We start from the raw sequence: 18,074 nt of genomic DNA, 5'->3' as shown, positions 1-18,074 counted from the left end.
AGAGTTAAAATTGCCATTGACTTTCTTGTGGAAATATTGAGCCTTGAAGAACTGTATTTAGTTGAGGCAGTTTTTACAATGACTTAATAAATAAGCTCTTAGGCTGCTGACAGACATGGAAAAAAAAACCAACACTTTACTGGAAGAGTCAGTGTGTTAGTTCAACCTGGTTCTTCAGTGTCCGTATAGATGACACACTTCAGCAGGGCTTTATGGTGCTTTTATTTAAAGCTGATTCAATCAGCTATTAGATAGAAGTGCCAGAAAAGCCTCACTGAAGCGCCCAGTCTATACAGGCATTGGGTGAGGTGCATCCCAACTAATGTAAAGCCTCTTCTGGGCATATGCTGTGCTCGGTGTGGAGGTGTACAGAGTTTGAAGAAAATCACCCCTTTTTTTGTTGACATCTGTAAGCAGCCTTAATTTCTACATTGCTTTCAAATGCTCTGAAGCAGCATAATTGTAGATAGTTGATTTTTACTTGTCAGGGGAAAACTTACTACTACTTGCAGTAAAAAAAATGGGGGACTTTTACAACTGTTGTCATAATCCATTATACATGGATTTGATTGTTAGACTTTTTGCTACTTAGATTTTAAGAAGCATGTAAAGCAAATCTTAAGATTTAAGATGTTTTCAAACTGGAGAAGATCCTGTCCTCATTGAATCTGTGCTGCAAGGGGGAGGGTTGCTGTTACTGTGCCACTCCTCTTATGTACTTGACTTTTTGTTTGGTTTCTTTCCACCCCCTTGCTGCCCAAGAAACTATTCAGTTTTCTTATGGAAAATGAGACTTGTTTAAGCTTGTTATTCAGTGGGGGATGGGGAGAGGTTGTGACCCAGAATTTTATCTCAAGGCAGTTGCTGGTAAAGATAATTGACTTGCAACAGATAAATTACCAGTAGGTTTCCCCTCCATTTCAGTCCATCTCTGAGAACCACCAGAGAAGTGGGGGGAAATCACTTTCCTTACCTGCTTCCCCTGCCAGTATTGATCTGCTTTGAACGGTTTCAGTGGGACAATGAATATTGCTCTGCCACGCTCAGTGCTTGGCTGTCAAATACCATGCTGAAGAACTGAATGTAAGAGAAAAGGCTTGGTGGAAAAGCAGACTGGTGCAAGGCAGGCTTGACAGCAGGCTGGGGTTCAATAATATTTTTTTTATGATCATTATAGAGGTACAAGGAGAGAGAGACTAGAGAATTCTCCATTCCTGGTACTTTTTGACTGTTTAAAGGACTTGAAAATTGAATAATGGGATTCTGCTGCATGTATCTTTCACTTCTGTCTTGTTCTTGGCCTTTTACTCTTCATTCAAGGTTCTGTATAGCTTTGTGAGGTTCAGTTAAGTATCTCAAATATTTAATACTCAAATATAAAGAGTCTTAAAAAAAAAATCTCAGAACATACAAACTGTCTGACCTGCCAAACTAAGGCATATGGTAAAGTTTCTACTTTTTTTCCTGCCCCCTCCCTACAGCATTAGAAGATTGTTTTGACAGTGAATTGGCTGAGATATTGTAGTCATACTTTCTTTCTAAACATCCTTTAAAGCAAGCACCTTTGGGGCTATTTATTACCTGCTAGCACTTATCACTGACTCTGGAGATATAAAAATGACAAAGAAAAAAGGAAAGGGAAATCACATGAACATTTTGAAGTGGCCAATGTGAAGATGAGTCAGTTTCTAAATTATTTTTTGTGGATAGACGGTCCTTTATCGGTTGTCAGATGAGTGATTATTAATCAAATAATTTTTGTAGCAGTGACTAGTAAGCAAACCTCTATATATGGTTTCTCAGCTTTCTTTATATCAAGCCATTGTAAATACAGAAAAATACTATGCTGTACACTATTGTAGTGGAAAGGTAAAATTTGAATTATTGTGCTCATATAACATTTAGGTTTTATTTTGGAATTCAGGAATCTTATTTCTTAGAAGCCACAATTAGTTAAGGATTAATATTTTCAACTGACCAAGATACAAAGTGGGGTTTTATGTGCGTTTGTCTATTGGAGTGGAGAGGAGGAGGAGGAAAGATCTATTTGATATTTACTATTTTTCTCTTTCCTTTAAAGATATTTGGGCTATAGGGTGTATATTTGCAGAGTTGCTAACATCAGAGCCAATATTCCACTGTCGACAAGAAGACATCAAAACTAGTAATCCTTATCACCATGACCAGCTGGACAGAATATTCAACGTAATGGGATTTCCAGCAGGTATCCATTGTAACTTTATTGCTGTTCAAATACAGAAGATATCTGTATTCTAAATTGTTAGTGTCTTTGTTATGGAGGTTACAGCTGATCAAAGAAATAAAGCTGTTCAAATATGACCTTTGCTTTGTGATATACAAAACCTAGGGTATAATTCTGCTACAAAGTCTGGTTTTCTACTGCCAATGATGGAATAGTTTTGAAATATATTTGTGTATGCTATGTTTTATCATTTAAAAGGATTTAGTTTTAATAAGGGAAATGAAAACATGACCTATATTTCTGAGCATCTTCTCTGGTGCTTACATAATTTGTAGATGACTGTCAGTTCTACAAAAAACATCGCACTAACATTAAACATTTTTTTCAAATCTTTTATGCAAAACCCCAAACTAATTTGCATTTTCATTTCAAAAAATTTTTTGAGTAGAAAATAATTCTGAGATAGATAATGGGTCTTTTCCCCCAAGAATAAAGACCCGATAAACTCAAATCTGAAGGAAGCTGTGAAGAGAAGATTTCATGTTCCTCAACCTTACTCATACTTTTGTTTCACCAGATGTCCCTGATTATCTGTTGGGTTAATGAGCCATCTTCATGTTTATATGGCTCTGCTGTTTTGTCAAAGGGGGAAGAAGTTTTATTTTTAATATATGGCTATCTCCTCATCACCTGTATCTTCCTCGACTGTACATTCAGCCTGCTGGTATTGCTAGTCACCTTTTGCAGCCTTGTTAAAACCTCTTTATTGCACTTGTTTTTCCTTTCATATAGAGTTTAAGCTTTGTCCTTACCTGTAAGCTCTATTATCCTGTTCTGTCTACATATTTCATTTCCTCCGATTTACTACTTTTCTTTTAATTACTTAGTCTGCATATCCCACTCTTGACTTCATGTGGTCTATCATACTGCTCTAAATTCTGGGAATGATCTTCCTTTCTTCATCTTTTGCTCTTTCTTTCCTGTTTTAAAAGCTTTCTGTAAATTCCTGTTTTTTCAGCAAGCCATTCTTCTACTTCTAGTCTAACTTGTATATTTTCTCGCATTTATCTTGCTTCATTTAGTCTCTGAATTCTTTGTGGCACATGTAGCATCTGTGAAATTCTCTGTGAGCTTGTAGGATTTTAAAATTGTTTGTTTTGTAATAACTTTGGGTGGCATTGTCTTATGGTCACCGTATGGTAGGAAGGTTTCTATTTCTTTCTGAAAACATAATAGTTTATTCTTGACTCCCTTTCTCCTGTCATTTCTAATTGACTATAATTAGAACAAAGACAGACAAGTGGAAAAGAGGAAAAATAGGGGAAAAAACAAAAGTGGAAACACTCAGATACATTTCTTAGCCAGTCATAATTTTCTATTTTTATCCATTCCTCCTTTAGGTTAACTTATGTACATTAACTTCACACATGAAATACCAATGCAGATGTCCTCCTTCCAAAGTAAATTTGTTTTAGTTCTTTGTTTATTTCCAAATATGTTTAAGCTGAAGTGAGCTAAGGCCACTTTACTTCCTGATGAGAACATTCACATGAAGCCTTACTGCATTTTTGTTTTTGTTCACTACCATCTCACTTTCAGCTACTTAGTCTTACCTTTGTATATAGATAAGCTCTTAGGGCATGGTTATACAAATGAAATTGCTCTGAGATAGGGAACCTCAAGGCACAAGCATGAAAACAAGCAGCTGTTTTGGGGTAGCATTTTCTGGGATAGAACAGATTTACAATGGCACAAGGGGTCTGTGTCACATGGTAGCAACTTTTTCTCTGTCCACCTGGTGTTTCCTAGGATATCTTACTCATTGTTCAGTGGCCTTTTTGAACAGCTACAGCGTTTTGTTTTAGTTAGAGGCAGACCATCTGATTCATCAGTGTTATTATGACTACTACCACTGAAAATCAGATCACCTAGATAAAATCACCTTAAAAATGAAAGAATCTGTGCCAAAATCTCATGCTATTATTTTCTATTCTGAATAAAAATTGCTCTTTTCTTTATATAAGCCAAGGAAATGTTATCTGGGAGGGTGTTTTGCTGTCTGTCTTCAGTGTTTTCTGGTGCAATGTTACTTGCATGTAAAATGTTGGTGCAGTTGGACCTGGGATAGTACTTAAGGGCATGTCTATACAGTGGGAGCAGCAATGCACATCCTGCTTCTTCACGTATGCTCCAAATGTGGACATATCTTGATGAGGCTGTTCTAGGGCCTCTCTCCGCAGCCAATCTCAGGAACTGACTCCAGCATTTGGAGCAGGGGTGAACAATTATTTTGGGCAGAGGGGCGCTTACCTGGTTTTGGCAAGCTGTCAAGGGCCATGTGGGTAGCCCTGCCCATTGATAGGTGTCCTGCCCCCTAGTCACCATCTTGGGACCAGTGTCCCAATGTCTTGGGACCAATGGCCCAGGGCCAGCACCGGTGGGGCCCAAAGCAGGGCACAGGCTGGCAGGCGTCTGTGGAGTTGTGCTGTGCTGCACAAGTAGGAAGGTGGGGAGCTGGCCTGGCTCCATAGATCCCCTGCCAGCCGGGACACTGTACCCCCGCTGCCTTGCTCTGGACCCCACCAGCACGGGCCCCATGGTCCTGCTGGCTCCCGTGCCCACTCACTCCCAGTGCCTCCCCATCCCTGTAATACAGGTGGGGGGCAGTGTGCAGCCCAGACCCCTTGCTCTCTGGCAGGGAACGAGCTGGTGCTGAACTTGGGGGAAAAGTGGCCCCTCCCCTGCACCATGTCCAGCATACCCTGCTGCAGCCACTTGCAGCTCATGCAGGTCTGTCCTGAGCAGGCAGAGGCAGCCCCATGCAGGCTGTGAGCAACTGCAGCAGGGAGAGCTGGCGGGGCCACTTTCCCCCATGTTCAGCACCAGCTTATAACCCATCACTGTTGCCAGCCTGGGCTGGCTCCGGGCTTGCCCATCAGGGCTGTGCTGTGGCGGCGGCGGCAGCTGCTCAGCATGGAGGAAAGTGGCCCCCCTGCTCACTGTGCTGGGCAGCGTTTGCTGCTGCTGCTGCTGCCCACCTGGAGCTTGCACGCTGGGCTGCACAGAGGCAGCAGTAGCAGCCACACTGCAGCCTACTGTGGTGCGAGCTCCAGGCAGGCAGCAGCAGCAAACACTTTTCCCCCCGCGCTCAGCACTAGCTCTTTCCTTGCCACCGAGTGGGGGGGGGGGGGTCGGGGCTGCGCACTGTCCCCTGCCTGTACACAGGGCTGGCAGGGCACTAGGAGTGAGCGGGTGTGGGAGCCAGCAGGAGCATGGGGCCTGTACCGGTGTCCTGGGGCCAGCACCGGCAGAGCCCAGAGCAGGGCAGCAGCAGAAGCACACGGTCCTGGCAGGCTGGGGCTCTATTGAGTCAGACCAGCTCCACCTTCTCCCTGCTGGTGCAGCCCCAAAGAAGGAGCTGAGCTGGCCAGGCCCTAAGGACTGGGGCAATACCTGCGGTCCTCCCCTGCCCCACCTACTTCTTACCTGAGTTTCCCATGCCAGTGCAGCCATGAAGAGCCACATGGTCTCAGGCCAGAAGCTCCCACTAGGTAGGTGTTGCAGGAGCCTGCTGGGCCTTCTCCTGGGTCCTACTGCCCCAGGCTCCTGTCATCTTTGACAGGAACCAAGCACAGATAATTAATTTTCTAAATTTTTTTAGGGGCCCCGCAGGCCAGATAGAATGGCTTAGTGGGCTGGATGTGGCCTGTGGGCTGTATTTTGCCCACCTCTGATTTGGAGAGTGACTGATAGAAATAACCCCCAGGGCAGCCTTATTAGTGTACTTTCAGGTGTTGGAGCAGGTTAACAGGGCATACTTGCAGATGGCCTGAGCATGAGGCATTACTGCATATGCCATAAGTTTTTTAACTGAGGAGTCAATTAGTACATAGCCAGGGTCTGTTCCTAGTGGTTTCCTGTGATGAGGGGACTTAGAGGTGCACACATCCTGCGTTCAGGGAGTGCAAAATGAAGGTTGGGCGGATGAAAAGGGATAATAGATGAGACGGGTACTATAAATGCCATTGTCTCTCTTCCCCACCTCCCACTCCAAAGATAGTCATAAAGTATCAATGAATGTTGATCTTACAGATAAAGATTGGGAGGACATTAAAAAGATGCCTGAACATTCAACATTAATGAAAGACTTCCGAAGAAACACGTAAGTTAACATTTTGCTGAGATTTCTTTAGAAATTGTCTGTTTTATCTTAATTAATATCTCCAGGGGTGGAATCTTTTCCATAGTGGGCACCATTTTGTGGCTATACTATAAATGATGAATACAAATGATTGTAACTTTAGATGGGGATTTATTAAATATTCATCAATCTGTTGGGCTATTGAAGTGGAGAAAAAGTAGTCAAACATCTATATGCTTACATATAAGTAAACAAAATGTAGTCATTTGTGAAATGGATGAAGGTGAAATTGCTAATTGGAACCTTTCACAATTGTTACCAATTCTGATTGGTACCAAACCTATAAAATAAAAAATTCCTGTGTAATAACTATATGAAAAGAGTTGGTGATGGTGGTGTCCATGATGACTTGTGTTTTGAACAGTTTTCAACGTTTGTTGTATTGCCTTCTGGGTTATTATGCTGTTTGGCAAAAAATCAAAACAAAACTGAATTTTCAAGTATTCTGAAAGACAACCTGTGCATTATATACCAGTGATAAGACTGTCCACAGAGGCCAAAAACTTAGCCCCTGGCACTAAGATAGTGCAGCATGAAATGGTCCTGATTTGTATGGGTATTTAAACTTGCTGAAAGGAATATTAATAATTCACATGGGTCTTAGTGCACATACACATTTTCTAGAGCAGTTTTACATGTGGACATGCTATTTTACAAACACCAAAAGGAAGATAAAAAAGAAAATCTTTTTCCTTTGTGTCAGGAAGAGCTTTGAGGAAACCATTTCTGGTGCCTGTTCTGTGGATAGAGAGATACCAGTAGACACATCCCAATCCAATGTAGATGCCTAAACCAGATTTTTAACTGGAAGGAATTATGACTGGAAGGAAAAATGTCAGAGAGACATTTCACCTGGGCGAATTAACATGGAGCACTGGGCAGATGAGGGTTTGTTGGTTCGGAGACCCTAGCCGTTTGCACCATACTCTGCTTGGTAGACTTATACTGGGAACCTGAACAACTATCTACGTGAGGCTGCAATGTGCTTGCAGGCATACCCCTATTTTTCAGTGTTATTGTTCTTTACCTGCCACTAGCACTAAATGAATTTTTCTCTGCAATATGACCAATCACTGATGGGGTACACTATTTATTTTTTGCAGGTACACCAACTGCAGCCTTATCAAATATATGGAAAAACATAAAGTTAAGCCAGATAGTAAGGCATTCCACTTGGTAAGTTTCTTGTAGCTGTTACCAAAATAAGGCGGTTAGAAATGGTCAAATTCAAGGCTCTGTTGATACCAGATGCTCTGTTACCTCAAGTACTCCCAAAGTATCGTAACTGATAATTTGCAGTGTGAAAACCATGGGAAGTACTTCTCCTTTTATTGTTTCCGACTAATAAAATAATCCAGTTAAACTATTAATGAATTTGCAGCCTGAATACAGATCATTAGAGACTTTCTATGTTTAATAATTATGTTGAGATTTTAGTTCACTGTTTATGCCTTTTGTTCCTCTTTGCATATTTTAAAAAGGGAAACTAAACTATACTAATACATACATAAATTTTAATTGTAGAAAACACATTGATTTGAACGTTCTCCTTTTTTGATAAATCAAATATTGACTTTGAGGAATATTGTATTTCAATTTTGAATGTTTAGTTTCTAGCATTTTAGAAGCCTGATTCCTAGATGTATTCTTCACCTCTTTCTTATGGATGTAGTAAAAGGTTTTCAATAAATCGGTGCCTCTAAACCATCCTGTGTTTCTTCACTAAGCCTTCAATAGATGTATGGCTTAAACCACATTAAATAAGCAGAAGGCAAGGCAGACTAGCACCTTGGAGACCAACTAATTGAGAAAGGCACAACCTTTTGCAGGCAACAGCTTACTGTGTCAGATGCTGTGCTATTTTATTGTCCACAACAGCACGTTCCTCTCTGAACCCGTGAGTCTCTAAGGTGCCGTCCTGGCCCGTGTTCTGCCTGACTTCAGACTAAGACAGCTAACTAGCTTGACATCAGGGCTGTCCAATTTCAGGATGGCCAGGGGCTGCATTCCACACCAGACAAGGGCCCTGGAGCTGCATGCTGTAGAGACAACATGGGTTCCCTGTTATCCTCTTAAGCAGCATAAAGGGAATTTACTACCATTGAAGTGAGCCCATACCAGTTAGTCATATTTCCATTCCCCCTAAGGCAGTGGTTTTTAGCCTTTTTAGACTTAAAGCCCTCCTTCGTTAGTCTCAAGGAGCCCCTCAGAAAATGCTAGCTCTTAGTTTTCATTCGTTTTTTTAACTACAGAAAAATAACAGAGGAATTCTACTATTGTGACGACCTCGGAAAGCCCACAGCAGGTCAGAATGGTTAACGCAGTGGATTTCTATTTAAAATCTCCGGATTTATCTTGTGTATCATGTCTGCACATCTAACATAGCTAACATTGTGTGGTACTTTGTGGCACCCTGAAAGGATCCCAAGGCACACTGGGACGCCATAGCCCCCGATATGGGAATGACTGCTGTAGTGATTTCAAGTAGTACGGATTGTGAAAGAGTTAAGGTTGAAAGATCCAGTAAGAATGTTGTTCTTGGCTTTGTTCATCCCAATTATACTGTTAGAATTTCAGTAAGATTTTTTTTGCATGTGAGCTTGGATTTTGGTAGCTGCCACCCATCATTTCCCCCCAGGACCTCTGTGTTATCTGATGGCTTTGTGGGGGATAGAATCTAGCTTTTCAGATAGGAAGGTGACTTTGTTTTATCTTTAGGAACAAAAATTAAGTCTTAGGTGTAGCACAGGACTTCCCAACTTCTCAAGCTCCCTGGGGCCACAAACTGTGATAATCATGGGCTATGTGGATGCTTTCTTGTATTGCATGCCCTCCCCCCCTCCATTGCTGCACCACATGAGTGCAGTTTCATCCCCCCGTTGCAATATGTGGGTATGTACACACCCTACTCCTTACCTTTAACTATTTGTGCTGCTCTGTACTGCCCAATTCCCTCAGGCAGAGGCAGAAAACAGCAGCCAGAAGAGGGAGGGAGAGCCCAGAGATTCCAGGGCTATTGCAACTGAAGGGAGTAACAGCTAATGAGAGGAAGGGGCTACAGTTTAACCCCTTGATGATGGCATGTTGTCCACAGGCCTCCAGTTGGACAGCCCTGGTAGATTCAGTGATTATTAGGGGCTGGACTAGACCTTGCAAGATCATCGGGTTCGCCCCCCCTGCACTATGCAGGAAAGACAGCTGGGGTCAGATGGACCCAGCAGGGTGACTGTCCAGTCTCCTCTTGAAGATTTCCAGAATAGTTGATTTTACCACCTCGGGGGGGGTGTAGAGCAGAACACTAGAAAGTGTCATTATAAGCCCCCAAAAAACACCCTGTAACAAGCCAGTGAAGCCAAACAAGTGATTCTCAATCAAGGTGCTGCCATATCCTTTTAAGTGCCACAGGGGGCCATGCAGTCTTACCACTCTTAGGTGTGCGAGCACCTACACATGATTCATAATATGAACCCAGAGATTTCAGAAAGGAATGCAGAGTGTCAAAAACATTCTGACCTGAGCTGAGTCCTTCTCAGCTCTTTGCAAGAGAAGAATCGCTCTATTTAATTTTTTTCATAGTCAAGAAACAGCTAAAAGTTAAGAGCTGGTATGTTTCGAGGGGTGCCTTGAGTCTAAAAAGATTGAGAACTATTCAGGTAGACTGTAAAGGGTGCGTTCCCATAAGTGGGAATATACATTTCTCTGGGGACAACTTGCAGTGGCACAAATTTTTGTGACGCTGCTAGTTGTTCCCAGGGAATGCCTCTGCACATGTGCTCTGGTGCACAGCAAGCCACCCTGAGTTGGGTGGGGGGAGATGGGGGCCAGCACATGGGATGGCCCCTGCAGGCTTACCTGGGGTTCTGGGGGCCTCCAGAGGCTGCTGCAGTGGCAGTCCAGGCACACACAGTCTGGCTGGCAGCTGGATCACGACTGACTGGCTAGACTCCAGTTTTGGACAGCTCATGCTGCCATGTGTGCTGCCCCGCTTTTTTCTGGCACAGTGATTTTTTTACACCGGGATCTCCTACAAAACTTACTGTATTAGTCCCTCCTAGGTATACTCAGGACTCTTCTATCTAATGTGCTTCTTTCTGCTCCAGACAGGCACCTGTAAAGGCTCTCATTGTCTGAATCAATGCAATTAAAGGACCTGGGTATTTTTTTTTATAATCCTTCCTATACAGTATAACCTCATAAATTTGGACATCAAAAATCTGGAATTCCTGAAAATCCAACAATTTTTAAAAATGCACTACTGCCAGATGTGGAGGCAGAAGCTTGCATGTGGTGGCAGCCACTGCCATGCACCACCCTGTGTCACCACTACACATATGGCTGCTGCTCCTGGACTGGCTGCTGCTCCCTCCCCCACACCTCTAAACCACTGCCATCCACCACCTGACTCCACGTGCGGCTGCTGCTCTGGGACTGGCCTCTGCTCCAGCTTCAAAATCTGGAATTTTCAAATTTCTGGCAGGTGCTTGGTGCCAAGCATGCCGAATTTATGACGGTTTTATACTGTGTTTCTTTTTGATATCCCAGTGCAATTGCAGTATATTCCTGATTCCAGTGAAAATTTGTTGTATGAAGCGTTCAGCAGAGCCTTTCCAGTTTTGCAGTTGGACATTTTTCATAAGCTCCCAACTTAAATTTGCCAGATGTTTCCCTTTTACATATGAAGCCATGCATAGACTCACTCTCTCTCTCTTGCACAGGACTTATCTGTTGGGAATTTCTCTGGGATCCTTTTCTTTACATGTTGCCTCTTTTTTTCTTTATTATTATTATTATTATTATTTCTGTGTTTTCTTCCTTACTGTCTCCCATGAGAGCTGTATGCTCAGATATCCATGCACACAGCAACTCTGCTTCCAGTGTGTTGAAATGCCAAGCCGTTCCTGAACAGTTAGACAAGGCTTCATCTCCTGCTCACATACACTTCTGATTAGACCAGCTTCAAACAGAGGATTTGTGCTGAAAGGGTTTCATGGAATCGCAGAGCTGAAATACTCTGTACCATTTTTCTTTTCTGCTAAGGCAAGAAAATACTTCAATTCCTCACTTAAAGTTGTGAGGAACTTGCTTTTTTACCCTCTGCCATCCTACGCAACGGAACAAAAAATGTCTGATCTCTTCTCTCACATTGATTGCATAATCTTTCATCTCTGTTTTTTCACTGTGACTTCTATTTTTTAATCATTCTAATTTACAATCCAGTGTGTTCACAGCTCCTCAGCATCTGATTTAGCAGCATAATTTAATTGGCATAGCACTGAGCTAGGGCATTGCATTGCTAATTTGTGGTCTGTAATGGTATTCAGCATGTTGGCTGTCCTTTTTTACTCCTTCTTGGCTGCCGAGAGAATCTTTAAGCAATGCTTAAGATGACAAGACAAAGAGAATTCCATTTGGACTGTTATTTCACAGAAGCCACGTGCAGACCTTGAAGAGCTGCTGTGAATCTCAAGCTGCAAGTTGAAAATAACTTTCTTAAAGACTTCTCTCAGTGAGCAGTTAGAACTAATTGAAGCTTGGTAAACCATTATGTTGCTGACCGGAAGAAGAACTAAAATAGGCTCTGCAGTAAAGAGGAGAAAAAGGTCATTTAAAAATACGCCCTGAAACTAAATACTGAATACGTACAAGAAGCAGACATGAAATCAGGAAGTGCCTTTTTTTGTATAGTTGCTTTTTGCAGCAGAACTCTACTTAAAAAGCACTGTTTGGTTGGAAATGTAGCAATTTGCTTGTGGACCACCAGTTTGTGGTGCTGTAGTGCATGATGAAATTACAAATGGACTTCTTTTATCTTCCCAGTCCTCTGTGGGATTGGCCAAAATACATGAAGAACCCTGTCACTCTTCATGACTTCCTGTTTCATAGCTATATTCTGTGGACTGACTGTCAGCTTAGGTGCATCTTGTGTATGGGAACCAGAGCTTTCTTGGTGCATGTCAAGTGCTCTTGGAATACAAAACTATTGCATACCATCCCTTTTAGACCAATACAAAGATCACTACCTTAACCTGCTCTACTCAGAGTACAGCCATCAAAATGCCTGGGATCTGGAGAGAGAATGTGAGATTTTTAGGTGTGCTCCCTTCAAAATTGGTGTTGAGATACTATAGCATCTCAAATGTCATATAAATGCACCAGCAGCTTCTGTAATGCTACTATTTCTCTTTCCTCTTATAGATAAATTATAAGAGTAGTACTGTGTGTTGATAGTTTTAAGGGTTAGATCAGTGATTTCTATTGGTTTTAATTTAGACCTAAAGAGCACCCTGTACATCTGTACATATAGGCTTACAGTCTTTGAGACTGTAAGCTGCCTTTGAGACCAGTCGCTGTCTGCTTCTTTATCGTTATTTCACAACTCACTTTTGGATAGAAATGCTGCTAGTCTTTCATATTAATCACTATTTTATCTTGCATTTAGAAGCCTTGGTCTTTCTCCTTCCCATATATGTTTACTATCATTCGTATTTGAATTTCTGATTGTGGAAGTACAGGAGCTGTTCTAGTAATTGTGTGGAAGCTTTCTCAAGACATCTTTACAAGTGTCCCATTACAACAGTTGACCTGAATTTCTCTAGTGTCTCATTGGAATATTCTTATCCTTTGCCTTGTTTTTAGCACTCATACTTTGGTCTTCATAGTTCAGGTAGAGTACAAATGTCTTGACAGTACCTAGAGTGAAAAGCAGTCTGTAATGTAGCTGATAACTGATGACTAATGTCTATGAAGATTAAGACCAGCATCTTAACCTGGACCTGAAACCCAATGGAAGGTTGAGAAGTACCAGCTAGATGTTCTTATGGGCTGCGTTCACACAAGCGTGGACATTTGTTTCCCTGGGGACAAGAACACCTGCTGCTGCTGCTGGTTGTCTCCGGGGAACATCTGTGCAATGCACCTCTGGCACGTGGCAGGTTACCCCAAGTGGTGAAGAGGGGTGGGGCCAGCACTGGACTGACACCAGCAGCCTTACCAGGGGTCTTGGGGGCCTCCTGGGATGGCAGCAGCTGCGATCCACACATTGTCACAGTGCATGATGGAAGTTACCTGACCAGATCTAGTTTCCTGTAATATTCAGGCATGCATTGCATGTTTGCTGTCTTCTTTTGGGAGTGTTGAGGAGTGTGCTCTTCCTACTTAGAATGCAACCCCTTCAAGATAAAGACTGACTTATGTCTTCAAAGTTCCCTGGGTGACAATGGTGCTATATAGAAAATGTGAATAATGGCCTAACTTGAATATTGGGTCTTGGTCAGAACACTGGTTTACACATTACTTAAAGGTAACTTCTTTGAATTAAGTGTGCATATCAGTGAGACATTAGTGTTAAAAATCCAGGGTAATTTTGTGTGTTGAAAAAGTTTCATCCTTCCATGTAAACTGTTGTTTTGCAAAGGTAGAACAGGAAAAAACAATACAGAGAGAAACTTTAAGATTTTTTGTATACAGCACTGATGAACAGAACTAATTGAGTGAGTTCAAATTATTTTATATATAAACAGGTTCTTCAATGATAAATTCAATTAATATTAAAAAGGGGTGGGGTGGGAAACATGTTTCCCAAATATGGGAAGTCATATTTGTGACTTAGAGACTGGGTAGTTGCATGATAAATGTTTTGTCTTTGGAATATAGTGGTGAGAAGGTTTTGATAAATAGTTTTGATAATGCTGAACTTCTTGTGTTTAACTCTGCTTAGCTTCAGAAATTGCTTACAATGGATCCAATAAAGAGAATTACCTCAGAACAGGCTATGCAGGATCCTTATTTCTTAGAAGATCCACTTCCCACCTCTGAGTAAGTGGTCAGTTTATTAATCCATGAGCATGTCCAGAGATTTATAAAAATATATGCTTTTTATTTATTGCCAATGGTAAATGTCTGCCTATTTATGTGAATACTGAATTAAATGCTTGCAAGCAAAGAAAAAACTAATTTTCAAAATGCTATTTGAGGTTTTCAAAATTAAGTGGCATTCTTACTAATCTCTGGTTTTATGAAACTTTGATCCCATTAGTCACAGCACTAATCCTGTTATTCACTGACAGGTTGATTATGCATGCTACAGATCTTTGTGGACAACTGCTAAGTGCCTGCAGGTCCCGTTTTCTGTTCTAGAATGCCAGATGACATTCACTAATTAGTTTACATTTTTCTGTCTTAGCCTTTGTTGTAAATTCAGTGGGTGGAGGAAAACAGTTCAGTTCTGTCTCTCTGCTTTTATATTTCACAGCCTAAATCCATTTTGTGTAGACAGTGTTTCTTTTCATCTGCCAAGGAAGACTTCTAGAGGAAAGAAAATTTAGGAACAAAAAAAGTGTGAGATAAAGCTCCCCAAGATGGGCAAAGAGCATGGTTATCCCTATTTTCTTAGAAAAGCCAATAACACATCCCCTCTATCATTCTGTCCCTTTATTTAGGGAAGACTTAGCGAAACATGTGTAACTGTTGCTGACCTGTCTTTATAATTCAGCACTGTATGTGAGTGGTTTGGTTTTGAAGAAACTGCTCTCAGGTCAATACTTTTTTCCCAACTATATATTGACATTTTAATATTAAAACAAAATTATTAATACAAAATCTGTTAACTAGTAAAAAAAGTTGCTTATAAAGAAAACCATATCCATATGATTTAAGAGCAGAAAAATCTTAGCAGAAATAACAAATTATTTTGTTTAGGTTTGTTCAGAGTGAGATCCAAGGCTTCAAAGTGTTTCCAGGTTGGGTCAGCTAACATGTTTCATTGATGATGACATTTTTAATCACCCAGACCATTACCAATATGTTTAGTCCAAAACTTACGAATTGTCGTAATGGGATTAAGGGGGAGAGGGCTATCCGGCTAGCCTCTGTAAAAATTGGTGGAAGGTTAGAGGAGAATAATAGAAGTGATTGAAAGATTAAAGAAATAAGTGTGAACTCAATGACTTAAGTTGCTCAGGAAACATGACACTAGACTCAATGATGCTAGATATCTTAGGTCTCTTCCATGACTGACCTCACTGATACCAGGCAGATGTATATAGACTCACTTTTTCTGTAGTGTTTTTGCAGGTTGTCAGATCCCTTACCCAAAACGAGAGTTTTTAACGGAAGAAGAACCTGATGATAAAGGAGACAAAGTAAGGATTGAAGTACAGTGTCATAATACCTTTTGAGTTTTAGAGTATTTCACGTTTTCTGGTTTTGTATGGTTTTTGAGTTGAATTTTTTCTTTTGTTTAACCAATTGAGAAGAACCAGCAGCAGCAGCAGGGCAATAACCATACTAATGGAACTGGTCATCCAGGGAACCAAGACAACAGTCATACACAGGGACCCCCATTGAAAAAAGTGAGAGTTGTTCCTCCTACCACTACCTCAGGTGGACTTATTATGACCTCAGACTATCAGGTACCTCCACTTTGTTTTTTCCATATGCTGTATATTTGGGTTTTGTGAAGTGCAACCTTATGGCACTGCAGGTAGTTTTTATTTTTACTCTAAAAGTGATTCTAGAAAATGGCTAGGAAATGGCTGTATTTATTTTCTCTTTGGTAATGTTCCTAACTGCCAACTCAGCTTGTGATCCAAGTCAAGTTAGAATTGTTTACCTGTTGCATTATTATCACATTTAGGAGCCTGCCCCAAAGAACTGACAATATTGTAAAGTAAGAAAAGGATCGACTGTCCAGCTGAGGAAGTAATACAGGAATATGGGTCATCATCAGTGGTCTCCATAAAACCAGCAATTTGGCCATAAAGTTATTACTTAGCTGTCATAAAAAGAGAATTTTGGTATTTTTTTAGCAAGGATTCGAAGGTGGACAGTGAGGTTAGCATTTTTTCTGTTTAAAGGAGCTTATCAAAGCAGGGGGCTTGGATGGGGGAGAAAGCACAAAGTTTGGAAGATGATGTCTGGGTTGCAGGCCAGAAATGACAGCAATATTATGGTGGTGATGTCCACAGTGATTCAGAAAAGATATGTGGGGTAGGACTTAGTAGGAAAGACTTAAGATCTCTGTTTTAGCATGTTGCTGGTGTCTGGACATCCATGGGGAGATGTCAGAAACAGACAGCAATTTTTAGACTGGACAGAAAGAAAAAGGTCTGGAGCAGAATGGTAGATCAGTGAGTCACTAGCATTAAAGGTAGTAGATAAATTTATATTTTCAGGTGAAATTACCCAGACCAAAAGTGCAGAGGCTGAAGAAATGACCAGGAACAGAGCCAGGTGGAAACCCCCTGGAAAACTGAAGAGGGGTATGAGGATCCTCTGTAGAAACGCAGAACTATAAGAACCAGAAAAGACCAGTCATGGAAGCCAAAGCAGGACAGATAGAGTCAAAGGGGCTAATGGATCAAGGAGGATGAGAAAGCACTATTAATTCTGATTTTAGACATTGGAAGTTTTTGTGAGGTGCTTTCAGTTGACTTCAAGCAGTAGAAACAGATTTAAGATGCATAGGATGGATTGGAAGAAGAAAAACTATAGTTAGATGATAAAGCACAATGAATAAGTTTGAACATAAAAAGAGAAGAGGGTACTTGGAAAGAGTGAACCTTTAAAGAAGAGAAAGGTGAAATCATGCTTATATTATGTGGCGAGAGGAAGCCAAAGGGAAGCAAAAGATAAAAGTATCCTATCTCTGTAAAATAGCTTCCCATTGTTCAACCTACTATTCCACAGACCCATAATGAAAATGCAATAACTTTTTTTAATTGAGTTTCAAAACTGGCTCTTGGGAGGATTGATTAGATGTCCTTAGGCAATCCAGAGACTTAGCCCTGTTCTCTAAAGGGGGTGTGTGTGCGTGTGTGTGTGTGTGTGGACTTCAGGCACCTTGACTAGAGTTCTCTTCTGTTCTGGGGTTGGGTTTTTGGGGTTTTTTAAACATTAACCATGGTGCGGAAAAGCCTGCCTCAAAATATAATTGTTCTCTCACTGGAGTATGCATTGCGAAGTATTTTCTTATTCAGGACTCATGCCTCTTAAATTGGCATGCAGCTAAGTCGGTCACTGTCCAGAGATTTTTTTGGCATCTTTTCAACTGCTTTCTTTCTGTCTGTGTCTTTCAAGAAAGCAGATGCAGCTGAATCTCCCTTTAATCTTCCTGTTGTGCTGAGTGACGCAGCTGAAGAATAAAGAATTGAGGAATATGTATACTGGGGAGGGCAGCTCTATTTACTTTCACTATTAGCATGCTCCTCACTCTGGTCCATCCATCTCCTTCAGCTCAAAAGAGAGTCTGCAAATCAGAGCAATCACAGATCTTTTATTTGAGTCGGAAGTCAAAGGACTCTGAATCGCCCCCAGTGGATCCAGGGACTCTTTAGGTTTTCTATCCATCACACTGAAACCAGCCACAAGACTTCCTCATCATTCTCACTCCACTGACATCCATTTCTTGTTTATTGCTGCAGCCATTGAGAGTTTGACTGTTTTTCCTGCTTTTTGTATGGATTTTTGGTGGTCCGTATACATTACAGAAAGAAGTCTTTTTACGTACATGTAAAGGTGGCATTAAAACTAATAATTGCCCATAGACTTCTTCTGAATACAAATTTAAAACCGTTAGGCCTTAAAACTGGGAAGGAGAAAAGAAACAAAGTGATTAAACCTGACAAGGAGCAAAGTCTGTTGACTGAAAGGTGATGTCATCAAAGGAGTCCC

The 18,074-nt window shown here is 41.2% G+C and overlaps 1 protein-coding gene across 10 annotated transcripts in view; it reads left to right on the top strand.

Annotated features, from left to right (window-relative positions):
• CDK8 (cyclin dependent kinase 8) overlaps positions 1–18,074 on the top strand; it is a 135,278-nt gene that overhangs the window by 113,396 nt on the left and 3,808 nt on the right. For 8 of the 10 annotated variants that reach the window (XM_090028556.1, XM_090028517.1, XM_090028535.1 and 5 more), the window contains 6 exons: positions 2,081–2,224; positions 6,296–6,365; positions 7,508–7,580; positions 14,122–14,219; positions 15,466–15,544; positions 15,656–15,814. In XM_090028556.1, coding sequence (XP_089884682.1) covers positions 2,081–2,224; positions 6,296–6,365; positions 7,508–7,580; positions 14,122–14,219; positions 15,466–15,544; positions 15,656–15,814 — 623 coding nt within the window. The remainder of the gene's footprint in view (positions 1–2,080; positions 2,225–6,295; positions 6,366–7,507; positions 7,581–14,121; positions 14,220–15,465; positions 15,545–15,655; positions 15,815–18,074) is intronic. The other 2 variants (XM_090028526.1, XM_090028545.1) reach the window with 1 other exon arrangement.

This window comes from Crocodylus siamensis, chromosome 1 (assembly GCF_052110815.1).
Source record: "Crocodylus siamensis isolate JL-2025a chromosome 1, ASM5211081v1, whole genome shotgun sequence".
NCBI classification, from domain to species: Eukaryota; Metazoa; Chordata; order Crocodylia; family Crocodylidae; genus Crocodylus; species Crocodylus siamensis.
The sequence above is the reverse complement of the archived record's forward strand: the minus strand, read 5'-3'. Positions and strand labels throughout refer to the sequence as shown.